Genomic DNA, 21,342 nt, shown 5'->3' on the forward strand with positions numbered 1-21,342 from the left:
ATCATACTGAAGTCTTAAGGTGGCCATACACGGGCCGATAAAAGCTGCCGACAGACCGAGTCGGCAGCTTATTGGCCCGTGTATGGGGCCCCTGACGGGCTTCCCCGATCGAGATCTGGCCGAAAGTCGGCCAGATCTCTATCGTATGGGACTAAAAATCCCGTCGGATCGCGGCCGCATCTGTTCATTGATGCGGTCCCGCGATCCGACCGCCCATTCACGTTCGTTAGGATCCGATCGTAGGGCCCACGATCGGATCAGCCCGATCTTGCCCACCTCAAGGTGGGCATATCTGAGAGAGATCCGCTCATTTGGCGATGTCGCCAAACGAGCGGATCTCTCCGTGTATGGCCACCTTTAGACATCTTCCAAGTGTCAATTTGTTGCAACAAGTAGCAGTGGCCTTTAATTATAATATTATTGCGTGACTTTTCGTCACATAACAAGGAACTAAAAATAGTTTTCGCACTTTTTCTTTTCCCACCCGCTAATATGCAGATGCACATTAGGATGTGGTTTGGTATTCGGCCGAATCTTTCACAAAGGATTCGGCCAAATCCCAAATAGTGGATTTGGTGCATCCCCTACTTTTAGGGGCAGATTTAACAAAATTCGAATTTTCGAGTTTTTTTTTTATGGCCAAAACTGTCAAATTCGACTAGGGGAAATGTTAAAATCTTTAAAAATCTAAAATTCTAATTATATTTTTGAGATTAACATCCTCTGGCCCTTTAAGAACTTAAATTCGACTATTCGCCACCTAAAACCTGCCGAATTGCTATTTTAGTCAATGGGAGACGTCCTGGGATAAATTTGGAGTTGTTTGCTGCCTTCCTGACACGTATTGAGTTTTTGGGTTGATTCTATTCACCAGAGTGTAGAAAATTTTTTTTTTTTAATAAATTTCGATTGGTCCAATTTCAAGTTCATGGGAGTTTAAAAATAAAATTTTACCCTTGATAAATCTGCCAAGGTCAAATCTTTTTAATAACATTGCAGTTAACTTGACAGATATGAACGAGCACAGCTCTCGAAGTCACAGCATTTTTCTCATCAACGTCAAACAAGAAAACACTCAAACAGAACAGAAACTAAGTGGGAAGCTTTACCTGGTTGATCTGGCAGGTAGTGAAAAGGTAAGCATTCCTTGTTAATTCTTGAACGTTGCATCTTTTAATTGTAACATCTTTAACCTTAAATACACTTTAAGGGGCAGTGTGAATTTGGAACTCACCACAAAAAAACTCACTCACTTTCTACTCATTTCTATATGATTTTCAAAAGCATCTTTATCAAACGATGAACTCCATTGATAAATGATTCCTGAAATCCCATAGGATTGAATAGAATATGGGTGAATTTTCCTGTGGTGAGCTCTAATCTCACATTTTCATAAATCTGCCCCTGAATCTTTTAAACTATAAAGCTATTTGCATAGAACCGAACACTGTCTTTACTTCAGTAGCAGGGCCTTGCACTTATACCAGTCCAAATCCTGTCTCCTCAATGCGTATTATATGCTGGGATGAAGGATTCAATTATTTTCCGAAATGGAAGATTTGTAAATTAAGTCTAAAATGATGTGTTAACATGTAAATAACAGTTAAGTTTATAAAATGTTAACTGTTGCAAGAAATGCTGCTTAAAGGGCCAGTATATCTTCATGTTCAGCATGAGTATAATATATAGGGCTTGTGTTGGCCATTTTTTTTTGCCTATTGCTTCAATCCTAAAAAAATGAGCTATACAGTGGATCAAAGCTACTCTGTTTCTTCCTTGTGAGGAAGATAGTAAGATTAAGTATACAACCCCCTTCCCTCACCCTTCGTTGCGGCTGTTTTGTTAACAGATGTCCTTCATGTAGGAGGATTATATGTGCAATCTGAATCTTAATAATGAAAACCATCGATACTTTATGCCTATTGTTTCAATCATAAACTATGTCTAGCACAAGCCCTGTTTATTGTACTGCCCTTTAATCAGTGTTTCTTAATATTCTATTTCTTTTTAAGGTGACCAACATTTTGTGGTGTAAAGTGCCCCATTACCAGCAGACTTAAAAAATGTCTTAGGGTAGGACTCCACAAACGATTTTGGCGCGATCTGACCCGCTGCGACAAAACGCATGCGACAAAAATAATGCAAGAGATAGAATAGTCTCATGGGTGTCGCAGGGTTGATACGACACGACTGTCTGATGCAGACGCATTGTGCAACGTCTGCATCTGAAATTCTATCCTTATTTTTGTCGCAGCGCGTTGGATCGCACCGAAAACGTTTGTGGAGTCCTACCCTTACTGTTTTGCAAGGCCTGCCAGTAAAAAACTAAATTACATTTTCAGACTTGTAATAAAAGCTACTCCAGAAACTCGTCTAGCTTTGATGTTCATACCACTCGTAAAACAGCCTAATTCTTCTCAGTCAGTTCAATGTCCTCTGCATTTACAAATATTTTATTTCCTGTTTTTGATTGAGTGTTCATGATTTTAAATCTGTGCAACTATTGCAGGTGAGCAAAACTGGAGCCGAAGGAGCTTTACTGGACGAGGCTAAAAACATCAACAAATCCTTGTCCTCTCTTGGCAATGTCATTTCTGCTTTGGCTGAAGGCAGTGTAAGTTTGAAGAAGCACAATCTCTCTTTATTATGCAAACAAAATATGTTCTAGTATCTGGATTTGCAGATATTATTGTGTGCAATACCACGTCTAAGTAAAATGATATGCAAAATGTGCCTATTTCCCCCAATGAATGCATTTTAACAGTGACCTCTACATGAACGTGTCTACAGAATTAATGGCTTCTTAAGTAGCAAGTATTGGCCAAGCCTTTATGCACCCAATCTTATGTACACAACACTTTTTTCAGAGCTAATGTTCTTCATAATTTTAATTTTATTCATATTATTTTGCCATGCTTTAAAGGGGAGCCGTCACCAAAAAATAAATGTATTCCAAATCCTATTTTATCACATTAGTCAAGCAAAATAAACTTTAATTACACTATATAAATTATTTGAATCTTGTTTCCTTCGTTCTGGGGATTCATAATTCTAACAAGCAGGCAGCAGCCATTTTGTGAACACTGTTATTAAGACAAGCCTTGTATCATCTCAGAATCTTGTTTGTGCACCAGAATGGGGGACCTGATGTCCATCCCCATGTCCTGGCTACATAGTAATATGGGAAAGGGAGAGGGAGGATGTGGGGAGAGAAGTGACATCTATTTAGTGCTGAATGGAAAGTGAAAGTAATTGCTTGCCCCGCCTCTATGCCTAAGGCAGGCAATATTTGATTGACAGCTGAGATTTTTAAATGAGTTTACAACAGCTATGAACACTTTAATAAAAAAAAGAATTTGGATTTCATGTATAATTTGAAAAGGACTTTTATTATACAGCTTTTTGTGTTTGGGTGACAGGTCCACTTTAAGCATTTAAGATTAGTAGAAAATCATTTAAAACTTCCTATAACCAATTTGATCCTGTTTACCATGTTGCAAATGTACCTTGACCCATAAGAAACCATGACCTGTTCTTTAGCAGCTGCAAATCTTAAGTTGTTGGCCTTGCTAGTGCCTTGTACATCTTCAATGTTGTATCAGAGGATACAAGGTGTTTTCCTTACAAGCAGAATATATATATGCTGTTTCTTTTGCAGGTATATATTCCATATCGTGACAGTAAAATGACCAGAATTCTCCAGGACTCCTTGGGAGGAAACTGTAGAACCACTATTGTGATTTGCTGCTCGCCATCATCTTACAATGAGGCTGAATCAAAATCGACACTTCTCTTTGGCCAAAGGTTTGTAATCCTGAAGCAAAGGAGCATCCGCTTAAAGGGATTCTGTCCTGATTTTTATGGTTACGTTTTTTTTCTAAATTACACTGTTTACGCTGCAAATAATTCACTCTACAATATAAATTGTCATTCTGGAACTGCAAGTGTATTTTTAGTTGTAATATTGGTGTGTGGGTGCATCTCAGGTCATTTTGCCTGGTCGTGTGCTTTCAGAAAGCACTTTATGATGGAACTGCTTTCTGGTCTTAGAACTAGGCCTGTACTGCTGTTGACATTTGACAGTGAGGCTGTTGAATTAAAACAAAAGGTTTTAAGAGAGAAACTTCAACCTTTTAGACTTTTAGAGGCCCATTTGAGAAACTGAATTTATCTCGATATTTTCTGAAAACTACTCCACACAGGTTTTTTCCCCTTATTAATCAAATCACTTTCCCGAAAATTTTCTGTGCGGGGAAAAATACTTTTCCACCCAAAAACTAAGGGTTTTTTCAGATTTTTGCCCGAAAACCATGAAATCTTCGGATTAGTGCATGAAACCCAGTGCAGATCAAGATATCTTTGGGACTTCTCCCATTTATTCATATGAAACCTCAGCAGGTCTAAGATGCTGAATTTTCAGATTCAGACTTTTTCCATCATCGGGGTATAAAAATTCCCGAAAAATTATTTATTGCTAAAATTTTTCTGGTTTCTGCCATTCAGTGTTTAATAAATAAATCCCATAGACTTGATATATCAGAGATGTGTAGGTGCATACCTCCCAGTATACTCCATCTAAGTACTATAGATAACAACCTTTATAATATAGCAATTAATTGTGAAGTCTTTTACCCCCTCAAAACCAGCAAACCATACCAACAAAAGCTGAACTGGGGTTATATGTGTGCTTCTTTTGGTTATTACATAGCCTTGATTTGTTGCCTCCATCTACTGTGTGCTTGCATGTAAACTTAAATACAAGAATATTTTGTTTTCCTTTCTTAGAGCCAAGACCATTAAGAATACTGTATGTGTAAATGTAGAGCTTACAGCCGAACAATGGAAAAAGAAATATGAAAAAGAGAAGGAGAAAACAAAGAGTTTGCGCAGTACCGTTCAGTGGCTTGAAAATGAACTTAACAGATGGCGCAAGGGTGAGCGCAAAACTTAGGTCTTTCAACCGCTACCTTCCACCTTTTGCTGCAGTACTTAAATTCTATATGTGTGTGTGTATGGTTGTGTGTGTATGTATGTATGTATGTGTATGTATATATATATATATATATATATATATATATATATATATATATATATATATATATATATATATATATATATATATATATATATATATATATATATAGTGAATAAAGTACCCCCTCTTGTAAAATATAAGGATATTATAAGTTACCGAGGAGTTTCATGACCATATAAAAACACGAGGCCGAAGGCCGAGTGTTTTTATACAGGTCATGGAACTCCGAGGTAACTTCTAATATCCTCATATTTTGCAACTGGGGGTACTTTATTTATTATAATACACAAATTTTAGTGAGTCATGTGACAGAAATGACATCAGAACTCACCGTTTATAACTGATGACATCAGAACTCACCGTTTATAAGGATATAATTTACAAGATATTCATGGCTTTTGTGTATTATATATATATATATATATATATAGTAGAACTGTACACATCTACCTTATGCTCTGTTGCCGTTGGCTTCATTTTTTGAACTAGAGAGCCACAGATTTAAGATCCCTGACCTATATTGTTCACCCACTTCAAATAAAATACTGCTGCTATAGGAAGAGTTGTCCGTAAAACCTGTTACTGGGAACTTTCTGAATGGCAAGGCTGTCTTCCAATCAGCAGGAAGTTAATCCGTTTGGAGAAGCAGTGTTTAAAGGCTTTAAATATGTTTGTTTTTGTATGCAGGCGAATCTGTACCAATTGAGGAGCAATATGATAAAGAGAAAGCCAACATGGATGCCTTTGTTGTGGATAACTTTGTCAATAATGAAAAGCCTGCCGTCACACTTGCTTCAAATTTTACGGATGCAGAGAGAAGCAAATGTGAAGAGGAGGTTACTAAACTATACAAGCAACTCGATGACAAGGTAACCTCTGGGCTATTCTTGGGTTTGTAGAAAAGAAAGATGAAGTCTTTCAAACCTTTATAACAAAAAATCCAAACTTATCATGCCTATTGCCTGGTGCAACAAAAAAGGGTCTATTTTTTCCATTTTTAGACCGTTGTTTTACAATAAATGTCTTTTATTTTAGTATTATTCTAACTAGTTATTTCTAATTTAGGATGAAGAGATCAATCAACAAAGCCAGCTTGTGGAAAAACTCAAGCAGCAAATGCTGGATCAAGAAGAAGTAAGTTGTGCCTGAAAAAACGTGCAAAGGACAGAATACCCTAAAATTGGATTGATGATTGATGTACTTCAATTCTGGTGTGTGTGTGTTGTAGAGAGACATTCATTCTTCACCATCAAAATACCTTTTTGGACATAAACTTATTCGGTTGGACTTGTGTAAAAAGGGTGCATGAACACTATCTTTCCTGTATCTTTAATTTTATTCTGTGCTTTGACAGCGACATGTACACTACTTAAAGCACTTTACTTTGATTTTGCATTTATTGTGTTATTTAAAAATAAATGCATTTTTCCTTTCCCTGACCTAATGACAGAGTATTCTTCTGTGTGATTACTATTTCTTAAATTCTCTGTTGACTTCCTTGCCCTGTTTCTAGCTATTGGCATCTACAAGAAGAGACCAGGATAATATGCAGGCAGAGTTGAACCGGCTCCAGGCTGAAAATGATGCCTCAAAGGAAGAAGTGAAAGAAGTGCTGCAGGCTCTAGAGGAACTTGCCGTCAACTATGATCAGAAGTCTCAAGAAGTAGAAGACAAGATTAAGGAATATGACACTTTAAGTGAGGAACTTAATCAGAAATCAGTAAGTAAAAACACAGTCTTTATTGTAGTATTAGATTTGTGTGTTTTATTAGGTCAGTATTTAAACTGACCCATCCTGGGTTCTGTTACAATGTAATGTTCTAAATAGTTGATTATCTGATAATAAACTGCTATCCCAGTTATAACCCATTTTGTTTCTTGTAGGTAATATTGTCCAGTCTAGATTCTGAACTGCAAAAACTAAAAGAAATGACCAATCATCAGAAGAAAAGAGCAACAGAGATGATGACTTCTTTATTGAAGGATCTAGCCGAGATTGGTTTTGCAGTAGGAGGCAACGATGGCAAGGTAGGTTGGTAGTATAAGCCATGGGCTGTTGTCAAACCACCACATTACAGCAGACACTAAGAATCAGTGAGTAAGTCTTTATGAAACTGCACATATTTGTGAAATATTATGCCAAACTAATGTCAATAACTTTGCCACTCTGTTAATAAGATGCTTAAATCACACACTGTTTTTTTCTTCTTCAGCCCCCCCCCCTCCTTAATGGAGAAGGAAAGGTTAAAACTAAGTAAGCTTTATCAGAAAGGTCTATATAAATACACCAGTTAACCCTCAAAGTAATGCTACTTTGAGTCCTCTGTCAAAAGAAACACCACATTTCTTTCCTTCTAGTGTGTACATATGGGCTTCTGTATCAGACTTCCTGTTTTCTGCTTAAACCTCCAGGGCTAGGGCATGAGCATGCTCAGTTTGCTCCTTTCGCTCTTTTCCCCCTCCCTGCTGTAATCTGAGCCCAGAGCTATGAGTGAGCAGGGATAGACTTGGGTAGGAAGTGATGTCACAACAAGCTAATATGGCAGCTGCTATCCTAAACAAACAGAGAGAGCTTCTAGAGCTGTTTACTCCGGTATGGTAAAGCATTCTACAAAATAAATATAGTGTTATAGCTTGCACTATTGTGGCTAATCTATTGGCAATAAACTGCTTCGGTAGTTTTTCTTCTCCTTTAAGCAGGAATTTGTTTTGATCCAAGGACTTGTGCATGCATGAGCTCTTGTTTTCTTTTTATAACCATCCAAAGTTAATTGTGCTCCATTGGTGCATGCTTCTAAGAAGAAACTAATTTGCCAAGAGTTGGCTTTGGTTTGTCATGTGAATAAAATGCTTCCCTAAATAAATGGAAAGCACAACCCCCTGCCCCGAAATAGATAAAACTTAATCTTCTTATGACAGTTTCCCTTTCCTATATGTAAATCATCTGTTCAACAACTTGTCATTGTTGAACTGCAGCTCTGGGACCTCTGTTTGGTAATGTTGCTGTACAACAATGTCTGAATTGTACCATGTAAATTATACGCCATTATATTTGTGTTTTTGTAAGGTTTTGCGTACACCTCACAAAATTGTTCTCTTTCTTTATCAGCAACCCGAAGTAAGTGGAATGATTGATGAAGAGTTCACTGTTGCAAGATTGTACATCAGCAAAATGAAGACTGAAGTCAAGACTATGGTAAAACGATGTAAACAGCTGGAAGGCTCACAAAGTGAGAGTACCCAGAAGATGGAGAAGAATGAGAAGGATTTAGCTGCATGTCAGCTGCTCGTCTCTCAGGTAAGTACTGCATTGAATTAGATTTTTTTCTGTTTTAAAAATATACACTGGTTCCTGTAGGAGCGGTGACTCTATTGTGTGATTAAACCTATTGAGCAGAAATCGATTTTTTTTTTCCTGCCCAGTCACCACACACTAAATTTTGCTTTAGTCATCATCATCATCATCATCATTTATTTATATAGCGCTGTCAAGATACGCAAGGTACGCAGTATAGTCAAGGTATTAGACTTGCAGATCTCCAGTAGAGAGATACAGTTTTTACTTTACAATCAGTGTAAAGGTGGCCATAGATGCAAAGATCCGCTCATTTGGCGATGTTGCCAAACGAGCGGATCTTTCCCCGATATGCCATTAACAGGCATGGCTATATCGGGGGTAACGGCCTAACGATCAGATTACGATGTGCCATGAGCTCCGACGGGATCGGTCGGGTCAAAATCAAACCTGTCCGATCAACCAAACGACCGATCTCCGCCGGATGAAAGATGGCGGCACAAGCCACACACGATACGAAAATCGTACGAATCCTCGATTCGTACGATCGGATCTGTGTGTCTATGGCCACCTTAAGAATCCCTTAGGGCAAATGGTCCAATTCGGGAAGATTAGTCGGCCAGCGACAAATCTCTTCTTCAGGGCAACTAATCTCCCCAAACTGCCTTCCCGCCGGCTAGCCTGTAAATCCCGGCAGGGATGGCACTCTGAGCACTTTGTTTTCAGAAGTCGCCCGAAGTTGCCTCACGAGCAAACTTCGGGCGACTTCAGAAAATGAAGCGAAGAGGTGGCTGTTGACTGACAGTCTGTATACCAAATTCCTCCCGGCAAGCCTCAGCAAATCCTTGTTTCATGGAGGACATCTGAGAAACCTCATTTGTTGTATAGTCTCCATAGGCACATATTGTGACGTTAACTTTAGATATTCCAAGAGAAATTTGAATGTATATGAATTTCTATAAAGTCTCTGTGTTAAAAAAAAAAAAAATAGTGATTGCTAAATGAATTGCGGAACACAAACAGCTATCCTAGATAATCTCTCAGCAGCAGGTTATAGATGGACCTACATTGAAGGGGACCCGTCACCTGAAAAAATTATTTCAAATCCTATTTTATCATGTTAGTCAAGCAAAATGAACTTTAATTACACTATATAAATTATTTGAATCTTATTTCCTTCAGTCTGGGACTGCTCCAGAATGGGGGACCTGATGTCTATCCCCATGTCCTGGTTACACAATTTAATGGTGAAGAGAGAGGGGGAATGTGATAAGGGCAGGGACATCTAGGAAGTGCTGAATGGAAAGTGAAAGTAATTGTCTGCCCGCCTCTATACCTAAGGCATAGAGGAGGGGCAGACAATATTTGATTGACAGCTGAGATTTTTAATTGCATTTACAACAGCTATGAATGCTGTAATAAAAAAAATAATTTGGATTTCATGTTTAATTTGAAAAGGACTTATTATATAACTTTTTGCATGTCTGGGTGGAGGTCCACTTTAAGAAAATGTTTGCTCTGGGGACTCATAGTAAGCTCACCAATATTTTTTTCCCTAAAGCATGAAGCAAAGATTAAATCACTGACTGAATATGTTCAGAATGTGGAACAAAACAAGAGGCAGCTGGAGGAGTCTGTGGATTCTCTTAATGAAGAGCTGGTAAAGTTGCGAGCACAAGGTAAAAATACTAGTAAATCTCACTTTGCATTTGGGGAAATACATCTCCAACTAAATAAAGAGAATATCTAGTTAATGGGCAAGTTTTAGAATTCACTGGTAAACTGGTATTGGATTTCATCTGCTAAACAGCATTTCAATGTTGCTATGTTTGATTGGGGTCTGAGACACCCAACAAACACAAATCAGACTATTACAAGGCTAGAATTTTAATATGCAAAGTTTTGTCGCCACTTGTGTTGGAGAGCAAATCATTACTACAGGTTGCTGAGTTCTTCACTTCAACTGGGAAAGGAAGTGGCATGAGTCACCAAATACCTGCAGTTAAAACTCAGATATTCCATGTTTTCAGTGTTGTCTGTGAGTGGCTACTAGTGACGCATGATAAAAACCTTTGCTGCTACTGCTCCTTTAAAATAAACTTGCAGCTACTTCTATTGATGAAAATGCTCCAAACAGTTGCAGACTGCTTTCCATTCACCTGGCTAACGTCAGGACTAGTTTGTGAATGGGAAGCAGTCTGCGCTCGTTAGCAGCATTTTGATCACAAAATGTAACTAGAATGCAGTGTGTTATTGCTCTTACTGTCCCAAATATGATTTTAGTGTGTACGGCAGCCATCTTCTTTCTTCGGTCTTTTTCTGAAGTTTTGGCGCATGTGCAGTTGGAGTTTATTTCTGGTCCCGAACCACTGTCATGAAAGTCATGAAAATTTTCGGAAATATTTGTGACTTTCTGCATATGCGCAGTGGTTTGGGACCAGAAATTTACTCCAACTGCGCGTGCACCGAAAATGCCGTCAAGATGCGCAGATTACAGGAGAATAAGAAGATGGCTGCTGTGAACTCCAAGGCCAGAATCTGCTTGGAGGGGTGAGTAAAAAATATGGGGCATTTGCCTGGGGTCGGGGGGGTGGGAATGTAGGCTGGAGTCCGGGGGGGAAGGTAGGCTGGGGGGGAGGGGTCTACCCAGGGTAGGTTTTTTTTTTTTTTTTTTTTTTTTTTTTTACAGGTTGAATCCTCCTTCCTTTAAAAAAAAAAAAAAAAATACTTCTGAATAAGCGATCGTGTCTTGATCCCGCTGTTTAGGATTATATTTTCACCTCTTGATGTTTCAAAAACTTTGTCCTGAAAGGCCTGCCATTTCCTCAGTGTTTGTGATTTTATATTTCTTGCAGAAAAAGTGCATGAGATGGAAAAGGAACATCTTAATAAAGTTCAGACTGCAAATGAAGTTAAGGTATGTTCACATTTAAATGTCTCTGCAGTGCAGTGTTTTTGAAAGGGTCCTCTTTCCCAAAGAGTAGTGCAGACTATTCTATTTCTATTGTACAGGTATGGGATCCATTATCCAGAAACACATTATCTTGAAAGCTCATAATTACGGAAAGGCTGTCTCCCATAGACTCCATTATAATCAAATAATCCAATTTTTTTTTTTTAAATTATTTCCTTTTTCTCTTTAATAATAAAACAGTAACTTGTACTTGCTCCAAACTAAGATATAATTAATCCTTATTGGAAACAAAACCAACTTATTGGGTTTATTTAATGTTTACATGATTTTCTAGTAGACTTAAGGTATGAAGATCCAAATTACAGAAAGATCCATTATCTGTAAACCTCTAGGTCCAGAGCATTCTGGATAACAGGTCTCATACCCGTAGTTATAAAAATAACTCAAGCCACAATAAACGTATATTGGAATGTTGCTACTTGTTTTTCCCCAGTTCACTAGGAATTGTTTTTGTTCCTCCATTTGCCAGTCTTTTGAGCTTGTATATATTTAACAGATCTTTACCTAGAGACTGCTTAAACCTGCCTTAAAATGTGCATTTAGACTTATTTCAGCAAGAGAACAGATAATAAACTTTTCCTTTTTTTGTAGCATGCAGTGGAAGAACAGATTCAGAGTCATCGGGAAAGCCACCAGAAACAATTAAGTGCTCTCAGGGATGAGATTGAAACCAAGAAGAAAGTAATTACAGAGCTACAAGAGTAAGTGTTGTACATGGCAACCAATGTTTATTAGCATTTCATTCTCATTATGTAGCTCTGTGGGCAAGCTAGTTGCAGGCATTCAGTGCCGCACATTTACACCACTGTGTTCATGGCTGTGGATGTGGAATGGGTTTGGCCAAGACGGATTCAGATCTGAAATCATCCAGGTTGCCATCTCTGTATAAAGATAAATTCTAAATCATAAGTGAGTGACTATTATACAACTACAAGCAAACAAAAGCTTTCAGCCTTATGAGATGTTATACGTGATGTTTAAGGGTCACATTCTGTATTTAGGCAAGCCTTATCCCCTTCGGTCCTTAAAGGGGAACTATTGCGAAAATGAAAATTTAATAACTTCATCATACTGATATAAGAAACTTTCTAAATACAATCAATTAAAAATTCTGTACCATTTCTGAAATAACCAAGTTTATCTTCACTATCTCTCTCTCTCTCTGCATCTGTTTCTCTTCATTCTGTCTTCATGCAGCAATTGGGTGTCAGATGAATGATTTAATATATCTTATAGGGGGGCTCGTTTTGCCTAGAAGATGTATTAGAGTTCATTCTATTAAAATCACCAGAAATCATGTCTCTCTAAATGCAGGATTTGTGCAAAAGGCAGTTATTTTGTTGGATTTTGTTTGAACTGGAATCCGTTATTTGAGTGAACTCTAATACATCTGCTAGGAAAGGAAGCCCCCTATGGGATATATTGGATCATTCATCTGACACCCAACTGCTTTATGAAGAATGAAGAGAAACAGATGCGGAGAGAGAAATAGTGAATATAAACTTGATTATTTCAGAAATGATGCAGAAATATGTAATTGATTATATTTAGAAAGTTTCTTAATTCAATATGATGAAGCTTATATTAAATTTTTATTTTCGCAATCCTTTAAATGGATTCAGTTATGATTTTTTTGGTGTTGTTTTTATTTCTAGTTTACACTGCAAATAATTCACTCTACCATGTAACATTTCATTCCTAACCCAACAAGTGTATTATTTTAGTTGGAATATTAGTGTGTAGGCACCATCTCGACTCATACTGCCTGGTCATGTGCTTTCAGAAAGCCAGTGCTGCACTATGGAACGGCTTTCTGGCAGGCTGTTGTTTCTCCTACTCAATGTAACTAAAGGAGTCACAGTTGGACCTTTATTTTACTATTGAGTGCTGTTCTTAGATCTACCAGTGAGCTGTTATCTGGTTACCTTACGTTGTCCTGCTGATGGGTTGCTGGGGTGGAGGGAGGAGAGTGATATCACTCCCAATTTGCAGTGCAGTAAAGAGTGACTGAAGTTTATCACAGTCGCATGACTGGGAGCACCTGGGAAACTGACAATATGTCTAGCCCCATGTCAGATTTCAAAATGAAAGAAAAAAAAAATGTTTGCTCTTTTGAAAAACTTTTTTTCAGTGCAGAATTCTGCTAGAGCAGCACTATTAACTGATGCACTTTGAAAAAAAAAACATGTTTTCCCATCACAGTATCCCTTTAATGGTATATCGTTGGGATCTTTCAGTCAGAGTGCAAGTTTGTTCTGAAGTTCCAAGGTCATGCAAACGATATGCTTTTTTGTTGTTGCCCGTAATCAAAGTGCTGGTTACTGGAGCAGGGATTACGGTTTACCACTGTAAATCTGTTACATTGCATTTTACCATTAAATAGCCTTAACTATCCTAATACCCTGCTTAATTTTTTTTTACAGCCAAAATCAGAAGATGTTGTTGGAGCAAGAACGCCTTAAGGTGGAGCATGAAAAGTTGAAATACGTTGATCAGGAAAAAAGCAAAAAACTACATGAGCTCACGTAAGTTGGATTGGTGTGATTATTATATGCACCCAATGCATTTCACAGATGTGATCTTGGGTTAGTATTCAGATTATTCATCAGAAATAGACTTATTTTCAATGGCTTTCCATATTTTGTGATAGTTTTTCCAAACTTGAAGATTAAAGTTGAAAGTTCCTGTCTCTGGTGGTTCAGTCTGGCAGCTCCGTGATCCGGGAACAGATTCTGAACTGTTAAAATTTGATACATTTAGTGGCTGCATTAGTTGAAACATTTCTTATTAGGTAGAGATGGTGCCTATAGTAACAGTTTGATACTAGTCTCTGGGAAGAGAGTGTGACTGTGGGATAGCAGGTATAGTAGGGAGAGATGGTGTCTATAGTAACAGTGGGATAATAGTCTCTGGGAAGGGAGTGTGACTGTGGGATAGCAGGTATAGTAGGGAGAGATGGTGCCTATAGTAACAGTGGGATAATAGTCTCTGGGAAGGAGTGTGACTGTGGGATAGCAGGTATAGTAGGGAGAGATGGTGCCTATAGTAACAGTGGATAATAGTCTCTGGGAAGGGAGTGTGACTGTGGGATAGCAGGTATAGTAGGGAGAGATTGTGCCTATAGTAACAGTGGATAATAGTCTCTGGGAAGGGAGTGTGACTGTGGGATAGCAGGTATAGTAGGGAGAGATGGTGCCTATAGTAACAGTGGGATAATAGTCTCTGGGAAGGGAGTGTGACTGGGATAGCAGGTATAGTAGGGAGAGGTGGTGCCTATAGTAACAGTGGGATAATAGTCTCTGGGAAGGGAGTGTGACTGTGGGATAGCAGGTATAGTAGGGAGAGATGGTGCCTATAGTAACAGTGGATAATAGTCGCTGGGAAGGGAATGTGACTGTGGGATAGCAGGTATAGTAGGGAGAGATGGTGCCTATAGTAACAGTGAGATAATAGTCTCTGGGAAGGGAGTGTGACTGTGGGATAGCAGGTATAGTAGGGAGAGATGGTGCCTATAGTAACAGTGGGATAATAGTCTCTGGGAAGGGAGTGTGACTGTGGGATAGCAGGTATAGTAGGGAGAGATGGTGCCTATAGTAACAGAGGGATAATAGTCTCTAGGAAGGGAGTGTGACTGTGGGATAGCAGGTATAGTAGGGAGAGATTGTGCCTATAGTAATAGTGGGATAATAGTCTCTGGGAAGGGACTGTGGGATAGCAGGTATAGTAGGGAGAGATGGCGCCTATAGTAACAGTGGATAATAGTCTCTGGGAAGGGAGTGTGACTGTGGGATAGCAGGTATAGTAGGGAGAGATGGTGCTTATAATAGCAGTGGGATAATAGTCCCTGGGAAGGGAGTGTGACTGTGGGATAGCAGGTATAGTAGGGAGAGATGGTGCTTATAATAGCAGTGGGATAATAGTCTCTGGAAATATTGTGGCCTACAATTTTTAAGTTTTTTCTTTGTTTTTAATTGTATTAACATTTTCTCTCTGTTTGCAGTGTAATGCAGGATAGGAGAGAACAAGCAAGGCAGGATCTGAAGGGATTGGAAGAGACAGTGGTAAGCCAAGCAAGCAAACAAGGTCTATTGAATACGATGCACTTACTGTGCTGTGGTTTGACATAACTTCTCTAATAACAGGCGAAAGAGCTTCAGACCCTTCATAACCTCAGGAAGCTGTTTGTTCAGGATTTAACTACACGCGTTAAAAAGGTAAAGCCAGTCCACGTTTGTTCTGAAGTTTTCAGTGAAATCTTTCGGATATTCTACTGACATTTCCCTGGCATTTTGCAGAGTGCAGAAATGGATTCTGATGATACTGGTGGCAGCGCCGCACAGAAGCAAAAAATCTCCTTTCTTGAGAATAACCTTGAACAGCTCACTAAGGTGCACAAGCAGGTATGAAATACATATGTAATATCTGTGATTGTGCTTCATTTCAGAAAATGTCTCGGTGTAATAGAATGTCTCCTGTCCTGTTTAGCTGGTGCGTGATAATGCAGATTTGCGCTGTGAGCTTCCAAAGCTGGAAAAGCGACTTAGGGCTACTGCTGAGAGAGTTAAAGCCTTGGAATCTGCACTGAAGGAAGCCAAAGAAAACTCATCACGCGATCGTAAACGCTATCAGCAAGAGGTAGATCGCATTAAGGAAGCCGTCAGGTCCAAAAACATGGCTAGAAGGGGACATTCTGCACAGATTGGTAAGTACAGTCCTGGATTCAGTGTACCCGTGTAACCTGTAAATAAGAGTCTATGTTTGAGCAATATGCACTCCCTAAATTCATACCATGAATCTTATTTTTATTGGGCAGCACACCCCTTTGAGTTTTTATTTATTTCATGTTCGGTCACTGTGTGTCTTGGGATTTCATTCCTTCTCTTTATTGGTTTTTTTTCTTATTCTTTCCTTCTGCCTTTTTAGTTTTTATATATTCCCAGATTATGACCATACTGCCCAACCAATGATTTTGTTCTCTTGATAGATCATCTATTGCCAGCTACTTCTGCAGCACTTGACGTTAATTTATGACAAATAAGGTTCTTACAATAATGTAACATGGGTTATTGAATACAAATTGGATTACATCATTTACAATCTAACTGGTCCTGACCATTGGTGGGCAAAAAGGAAGTGAAGATGAGCTGGAACTTTGTGGCTCCTCTTATCTTCCTGCTGTTTCAGAACAATGCAATGGTGGCCATACATGTACAAGGCACCTCGTATGGGATCTGTTCTTTGGCCTTCAAGCCAATTGTTTACAGTTCCTGGATCATGAATTGTCACTTGCTTTTCTTACCTTGTTCCTCTTATGCATTCATATTCTCTCTCTCTCTCTCTCTCTCTCTCTCTCTCTCTCTCACTCTCACTCTCACTCTCACTCTCACTCTCACTCTCACTCTCACTCTCACTCTCACTCTCACTCACATACAGTTAGTTAGCCAAAAATGTAATGTATAAAGGCTGGAGTGACTGGATGTCTAACATAATAGCCAGAACACTACTTCCTGCTTTGCAGCTCTCTTGGTTTCCACTGATTGGTTACCAGTAACCAATCAGTGACTTGATGGGAGGGGCACATGGGTCATAACTGTTGCTTTTGAATCTGAGCTGAATGCTGAGGATCAATTGCAAACTCACTGAACAGTTATGTCCCATGTGCCCCCCCCTTAAAGTCACTGACTAATTTAGAGTTAGAGAGCTGAAAAGCAGGAAGTAGTGTTCTGGCTTTTCTGTTAGACATCCAGTCACTCCATATACTACTATATTAGAAACATCTTTTATTTTGCACAGCCTATTGACCCAGTTTTTATTTTTATACTGAACTGTTCTTTTAAGGTGGCCATATACAGTCACATTTAAACTGCCAACTTGTGTCCCAGCTTAGACTGATTTGGCAGTTTATCTGCCGTGTATGTCCCTCCGACAGGCCTCCACAATCGATCTCGATTGGGCAGTGTTGATTTTTCTGTCGGATTAAGGACAGACTTTTCATATCTCCTTCATTGTAATAGGTCCAAACAATCACATTACTACTGTATCATCCACCGAATGGGGACCTGTCAGGGGAAAGATTTTGCTCGATTAGCAACTCCTACAGTGTGAGAGAATTATGGTTTCTTTTCCATCAGACTCCTTTCTTGGCTTTTTCACATCATTTCCCCATGCTCTGTTTGGTTTGACTCGTAACTTAAATTGCATTTTTGACTTTTGGGCATTTTAATACAAGAAAACATATCTGTCATTATAGACCTCGGCGTTTTCTTTTAAATTCAACCTTTGATTTAGATCCTTATTTTGTTTTTATTAACAGCTAAGCCTATTCGTCCTGGGCAGCACCCTGCTGCTTCTCCAACTCACCCAAATGCAATTCGTGGAGGAGGCGTGTTTCCTCAGAACACCCAGCCGGTGTCTGTCCGTGGAGGCAGTGCTAAACAGGACAAAGTGTAAGTTTTTCCTTATTTGTATATGCAAAACCTATCCTTTTTTTTTTTTTTTTCATGTTTCATCCAGATGGTTATTAAACTTTTTCCCATTTTTAATAGACCAGTTAGAAAGTTTAATGTCGTGCGCTGTCTGCTTAGCATTAGTTGATAAATCTATGCATCTGCGCCATTTCAAAAAAAGAAATCAACCCAGCTCTCTATACATCCTTGCAGAGACACTAAGGGGCAGATTTATTAGGGGTCGAATTGAAAATTAGAATTTTTTTTTTATGGTCAAAACTGTTGGTTGACTAGGGAATTATCCAAACTCGATTGGAGTTTAAAAAAAAAAAAAAATCGAATTAGATTTGAGATTTATCATACTCTGGCCCTTTAAAAATTCTGATTCGACTATTCGCCACCTAAAACCTGCCGAATTAATGTATAAGTCAACAGGAGAGGTCCAGTGACCAATTTGGAGATGTTTGCAGCCTTCTTGACATTCGAGTTTTTTTCTGAGAGAGAACTCGAATTGAGTTTGGTCAAATTTGATTCGAGTTTTCGGGTCGGTAAAATTTGTCCGAGTTTTAGATATACAAATTTTTTTAATAAGTAACCCCCTAATCGAATTTCGAGTAAAATCTAATTCATTAGAGTTAAAAAAAACTTACATGAATTTGAAATTCGACCCTTGATATATGTGCCTGTAGTACCCACACTCATACTCCAAGTCCAATATTGGGTACTAGGTCAGATTATAATGTATAATATTCAAAATAAACCAGCACTCCAGTTATTTTCCAAACGATTTTATTGAGTCATCACTCTCGTGTCCAATGTTTCGTCCCATTCAAGGATAAAGGCCCCAATGTGGGCCGAAATGTTGGACACGAGAGTGTTTAAATAAACACGTTTGATTTAAAATTTTACTGGAGTGCTGGTCCATTGTGAATGATACATACTATTATTGACCATAGCACCCACTCCGAACCGTGGAAAGAAGAGTGCAGGTACTTAAAGAACAGACTATATATACGTTAAATAAACACTCAAGACCCATGAACACACACACACACACACACCCACACCTTGCATTTGGACTCATTGTGTTTTGCTTCTTGTTTTCAGCTGCTGAAGGGGGTATCTGTGCACAGGAGTCGGAGAATCAAGCAGCGTCGTTGCTAAACGCACTTATCTCAATGGGATTGTAGGATCGTTTTTGAAATTGTAATTTATCTGACCTGTACAGCTCTCCTTTCCCTCTCCTCCGTAACTGATTTGCGGCAAAAAAAAAAAAAACGAGTGCAATTTTGTTGTCCTCGCTTTACAACATGTCATTTAATATGTGGCTCCCTCCATTGCACAGTTTGTTATCCGTGTCTTAAACAATTCAGTCCGCACTGTGCCAAGTTGGAATGTAAGTTACCGGTTAGATAGGCCCTTGTTAAATTGTCAGCTCTTCTCTCCGGGGGACATGGAACAAACATTAAGCATTTAATACTATTCTGGGCTAAGCGTTTTCAAATGCTTCCCTGTTAACCGTCTCACTATATTACAGCAGTGATGAACCCTCCTGAAGTGACTTCATTTAGCTTTGATGCTACAATAAAACGTCTATAGTTTGTACAGTGTGCTACAGCATCTAGATTCTAAACATGTAAACTGCCGAATAGAATCATCTTTTTTGACATAAGACAAGTTTCCGTGTAACCAAGGCTGCTGTTTTCTTTTGCGGAAATAACGCTGCTGTGGGGGTTGTTGGTTTAAATAATGTATAGTAACAAAATACTGGAGTAAACTTTTATATACACACACGCAAATGGCTTCTCTGTTTAGCATTTGTCCTGTTCATGCATCCTGAACACTAATTTTTCTTTTCCTTTATTACATAAGAGATTCATTTCCTACGTGGTTTATTGTTACGTGGAACTTGACTGCCTGCGGTTTTCTACATTGTGGGTTATTGTACTGCTTCTCATTGTAAAATGTACATTCCCCATGATTTTAGTGCCTGTTCTCTTTGTGCACGTTGGAAGGCATTAAAAGGTTATTGGTGTCCCCCCCTACCTTTTTGGATATTGTATTTCTACTATGGACGTTCACTAGAAACCACAATGTTGCTAAAAGGCCAGTAGCATTGGCACATGAAAGGGCTGCACTTAAATTTTAAATACTGTGTATATTTTTAGGCCTTTGATACATGTGGTGTTTTGAGAGTGGCAAGAAACACAAAAGCAGCACTTGAATGCTGCCATTTGCCCGGGGCGTGCAGTTTTTTCATGCGTTTCTTTTTGAAGAAGTGACAGGGCACTTTTGCCACCAGTCTGTGAAAACACCACATGTGCCAGGAGCCATAGCCTGTGCTTGTAAGCCATTGCTTTTAAAGGTAAAGTTAAGCGTAAAAATAAAAACTGGTTAAATAGGCTGTGCAAAATAAAACATGTTTCTAATATAGTTACTTACCAAATATGAAATGTATAAAGGCTGGAGTAACTGGATGTCTAACATAATAGCCTTCCTGATGAAGGGTGGGTAAACCCCCCCGAAACGTTGATCTTGTTGGTGGCACAATAAACTTGGGGTAACCCCCATCTGCTTGAAGATAAAGTGTGTGCGGATCCGTACTTTTCTGCATTCTAACATAATAGCCAGAACACTACTTGCTGCTTTTCAGCTCTCTAACTCTGAGTTAGTCAGCGACTTGAAGGGAGGCCACATGGGACATAACTGTTCAGTGAGTTTACAATTGATCCTCCGCTTTCAGCTCAGACTCGAGCAACGGTTACGACCCATGTGCCACCCTCAAGTCACTGATTGGTTACTGCCTAGTAACCAATTAGGGGAAACCAAGGGGTATATTTTTTTAAAGAGTGAAGTTAGAGATCGCCACAGTCTCTAGAGTGAAATTCCCCCACTCTCCATTACATTATGGGATTTTGAAAGGCGTATTTATAAAAGGATGAGCTTTCACTTTCATCCATTGATAAATACACTTTTAAAAATCCCATAATGTGATGGAGAGTGGCGGAATTTCACTCTAGAGACTGTGGCGATCTCTAACTTCACTCTTTGATAAATGTACCCCCAAGAGAGCTGAAAGGCAGGAAGTAGTGTTCTGGCTATTATGTTACACATCCAGTCACTCCAGCCTTTATACATTACATTTTTGTCTAACTAACTATATGAGAAACATTTTTTTTATTTTGCACAGCCTGTCTATTTACACAGTTCTTATTTCTACACTGAACAATTCCTTTTAATGCTCTTATGAAAAGTTGTGGAGTTTGTGCCACAGCTGCACAAGGCTCAGTGTGAAATAATTCATCAATATGCCATTTAACATGTAATTGTTTCACTGCTGATGAGGAGGAGTTTGGAGGGGACATCAGAGCCCTGATGATAATCAAATAATGACTGCACATCCATAGGATGAGAAATCAGAGGCAAAACAGGACTTCTGCACCAAATAAAGCTTTTTTTTGAGGAGTGGAGTATTTGAATGTATTAGAAGCCTTTCACTAGTACTTGATTTAACCACTCTCCTATTCCTTTTTCCCCAACTTAGCACATCAGCATAGTTTGCACATCAGCATAGTTTCCACAACTGTCAGCC

At 38.8% G+C, this 21,342-nt stretch overlaps 1 protein-coding gene across 1 annotated transcript in view; it reads left to right on the top strand.

Moving 5' to 3' along the window:
- Positions 1-19,549, top strand: part of kif5b.S (kinesin family member 5B S homeolog) — a 54,698-nt gene extending 35,149 nt beyond the window's left edge. The window contains exons 8-26 of the mRNA XM_018269058.2: positions 1,012-1,136; positions 2,510-2,614; positions 3,659-3,804; positions 4,786-4,934; positions 5,723-5,904; positions 6,101-6,169; positions 6,549-6,755; positions 6,920-7,063; positions 8,145-8,333; positions 9,892-10,009; positions 11,186-11,247; positions 11,896-12,005; positions 13,728-13,829; positions 15,305-15,365; positions 15,447-15,518; positions 15,600-15,704; positions 15,790-16,006; positions 17,618-17,750; positions 18,858-19,549. Coding sequence (XP_018124547.1) covers positions 1,012-1,136; positions 2,510-2,614; positions 3,659-3,804; positions 4,786-4,934; positions 5,723-5,904; positions 6,101-6,169; positions 6,549-6,755; positions 6,920-7,063; positions 8,145-8,333; positions 9,892-10,009; positions 11,186-11,247; positions 11,896-12,005; positions 13,728-13,829; positions 15,305-15,365; positions 15,447-15,518; positions 15,600-15,704; positions 15,790-16,006; positions 17,618-17,750; positions 18,858-18,864 — 2,303 coding nt within the window. The 3' untranslated portion in view covers positions 18,865-19,549. The remainder of the gene's footprint in view (positions 1-1,011; positions 1,137-2,509; positions 2,615-3,658; positions 3,805-4,785; positions 4,935-5,722; positions 5,905-6,100; positions 6,170-6,548; positions 6,756-6,919; positions 7,064-8,144; positions 8,334-9,891; positions 10,010-11,185; positions 11,248-11,895; positions 12,006-13,727; positions 13,830-15,304; positions 15,366-15,446; positions 15,519-15,599; positions 15,705-15,789; positions 16,007-17,617; positions 17,751-18,857) is intronic.
- Positions 19,550-21,342: the final 1,793 nt, after the last annotated feature.

The sequence above is a fragment of the Xenopus laevis genome, chromosome 6S, assembly GCF_017654675.1.
Source record: "Xenopus laevis strain J_2021 chromosome 6S, Xenopus_laevis_v10.1, whole genome shotgun sequence".
Lineage (NCBI taxonomy): Eukaryota > Metazoa > Chordata > Amphibia > Anura > Pipidae > Xenopus > Xenopus laevis.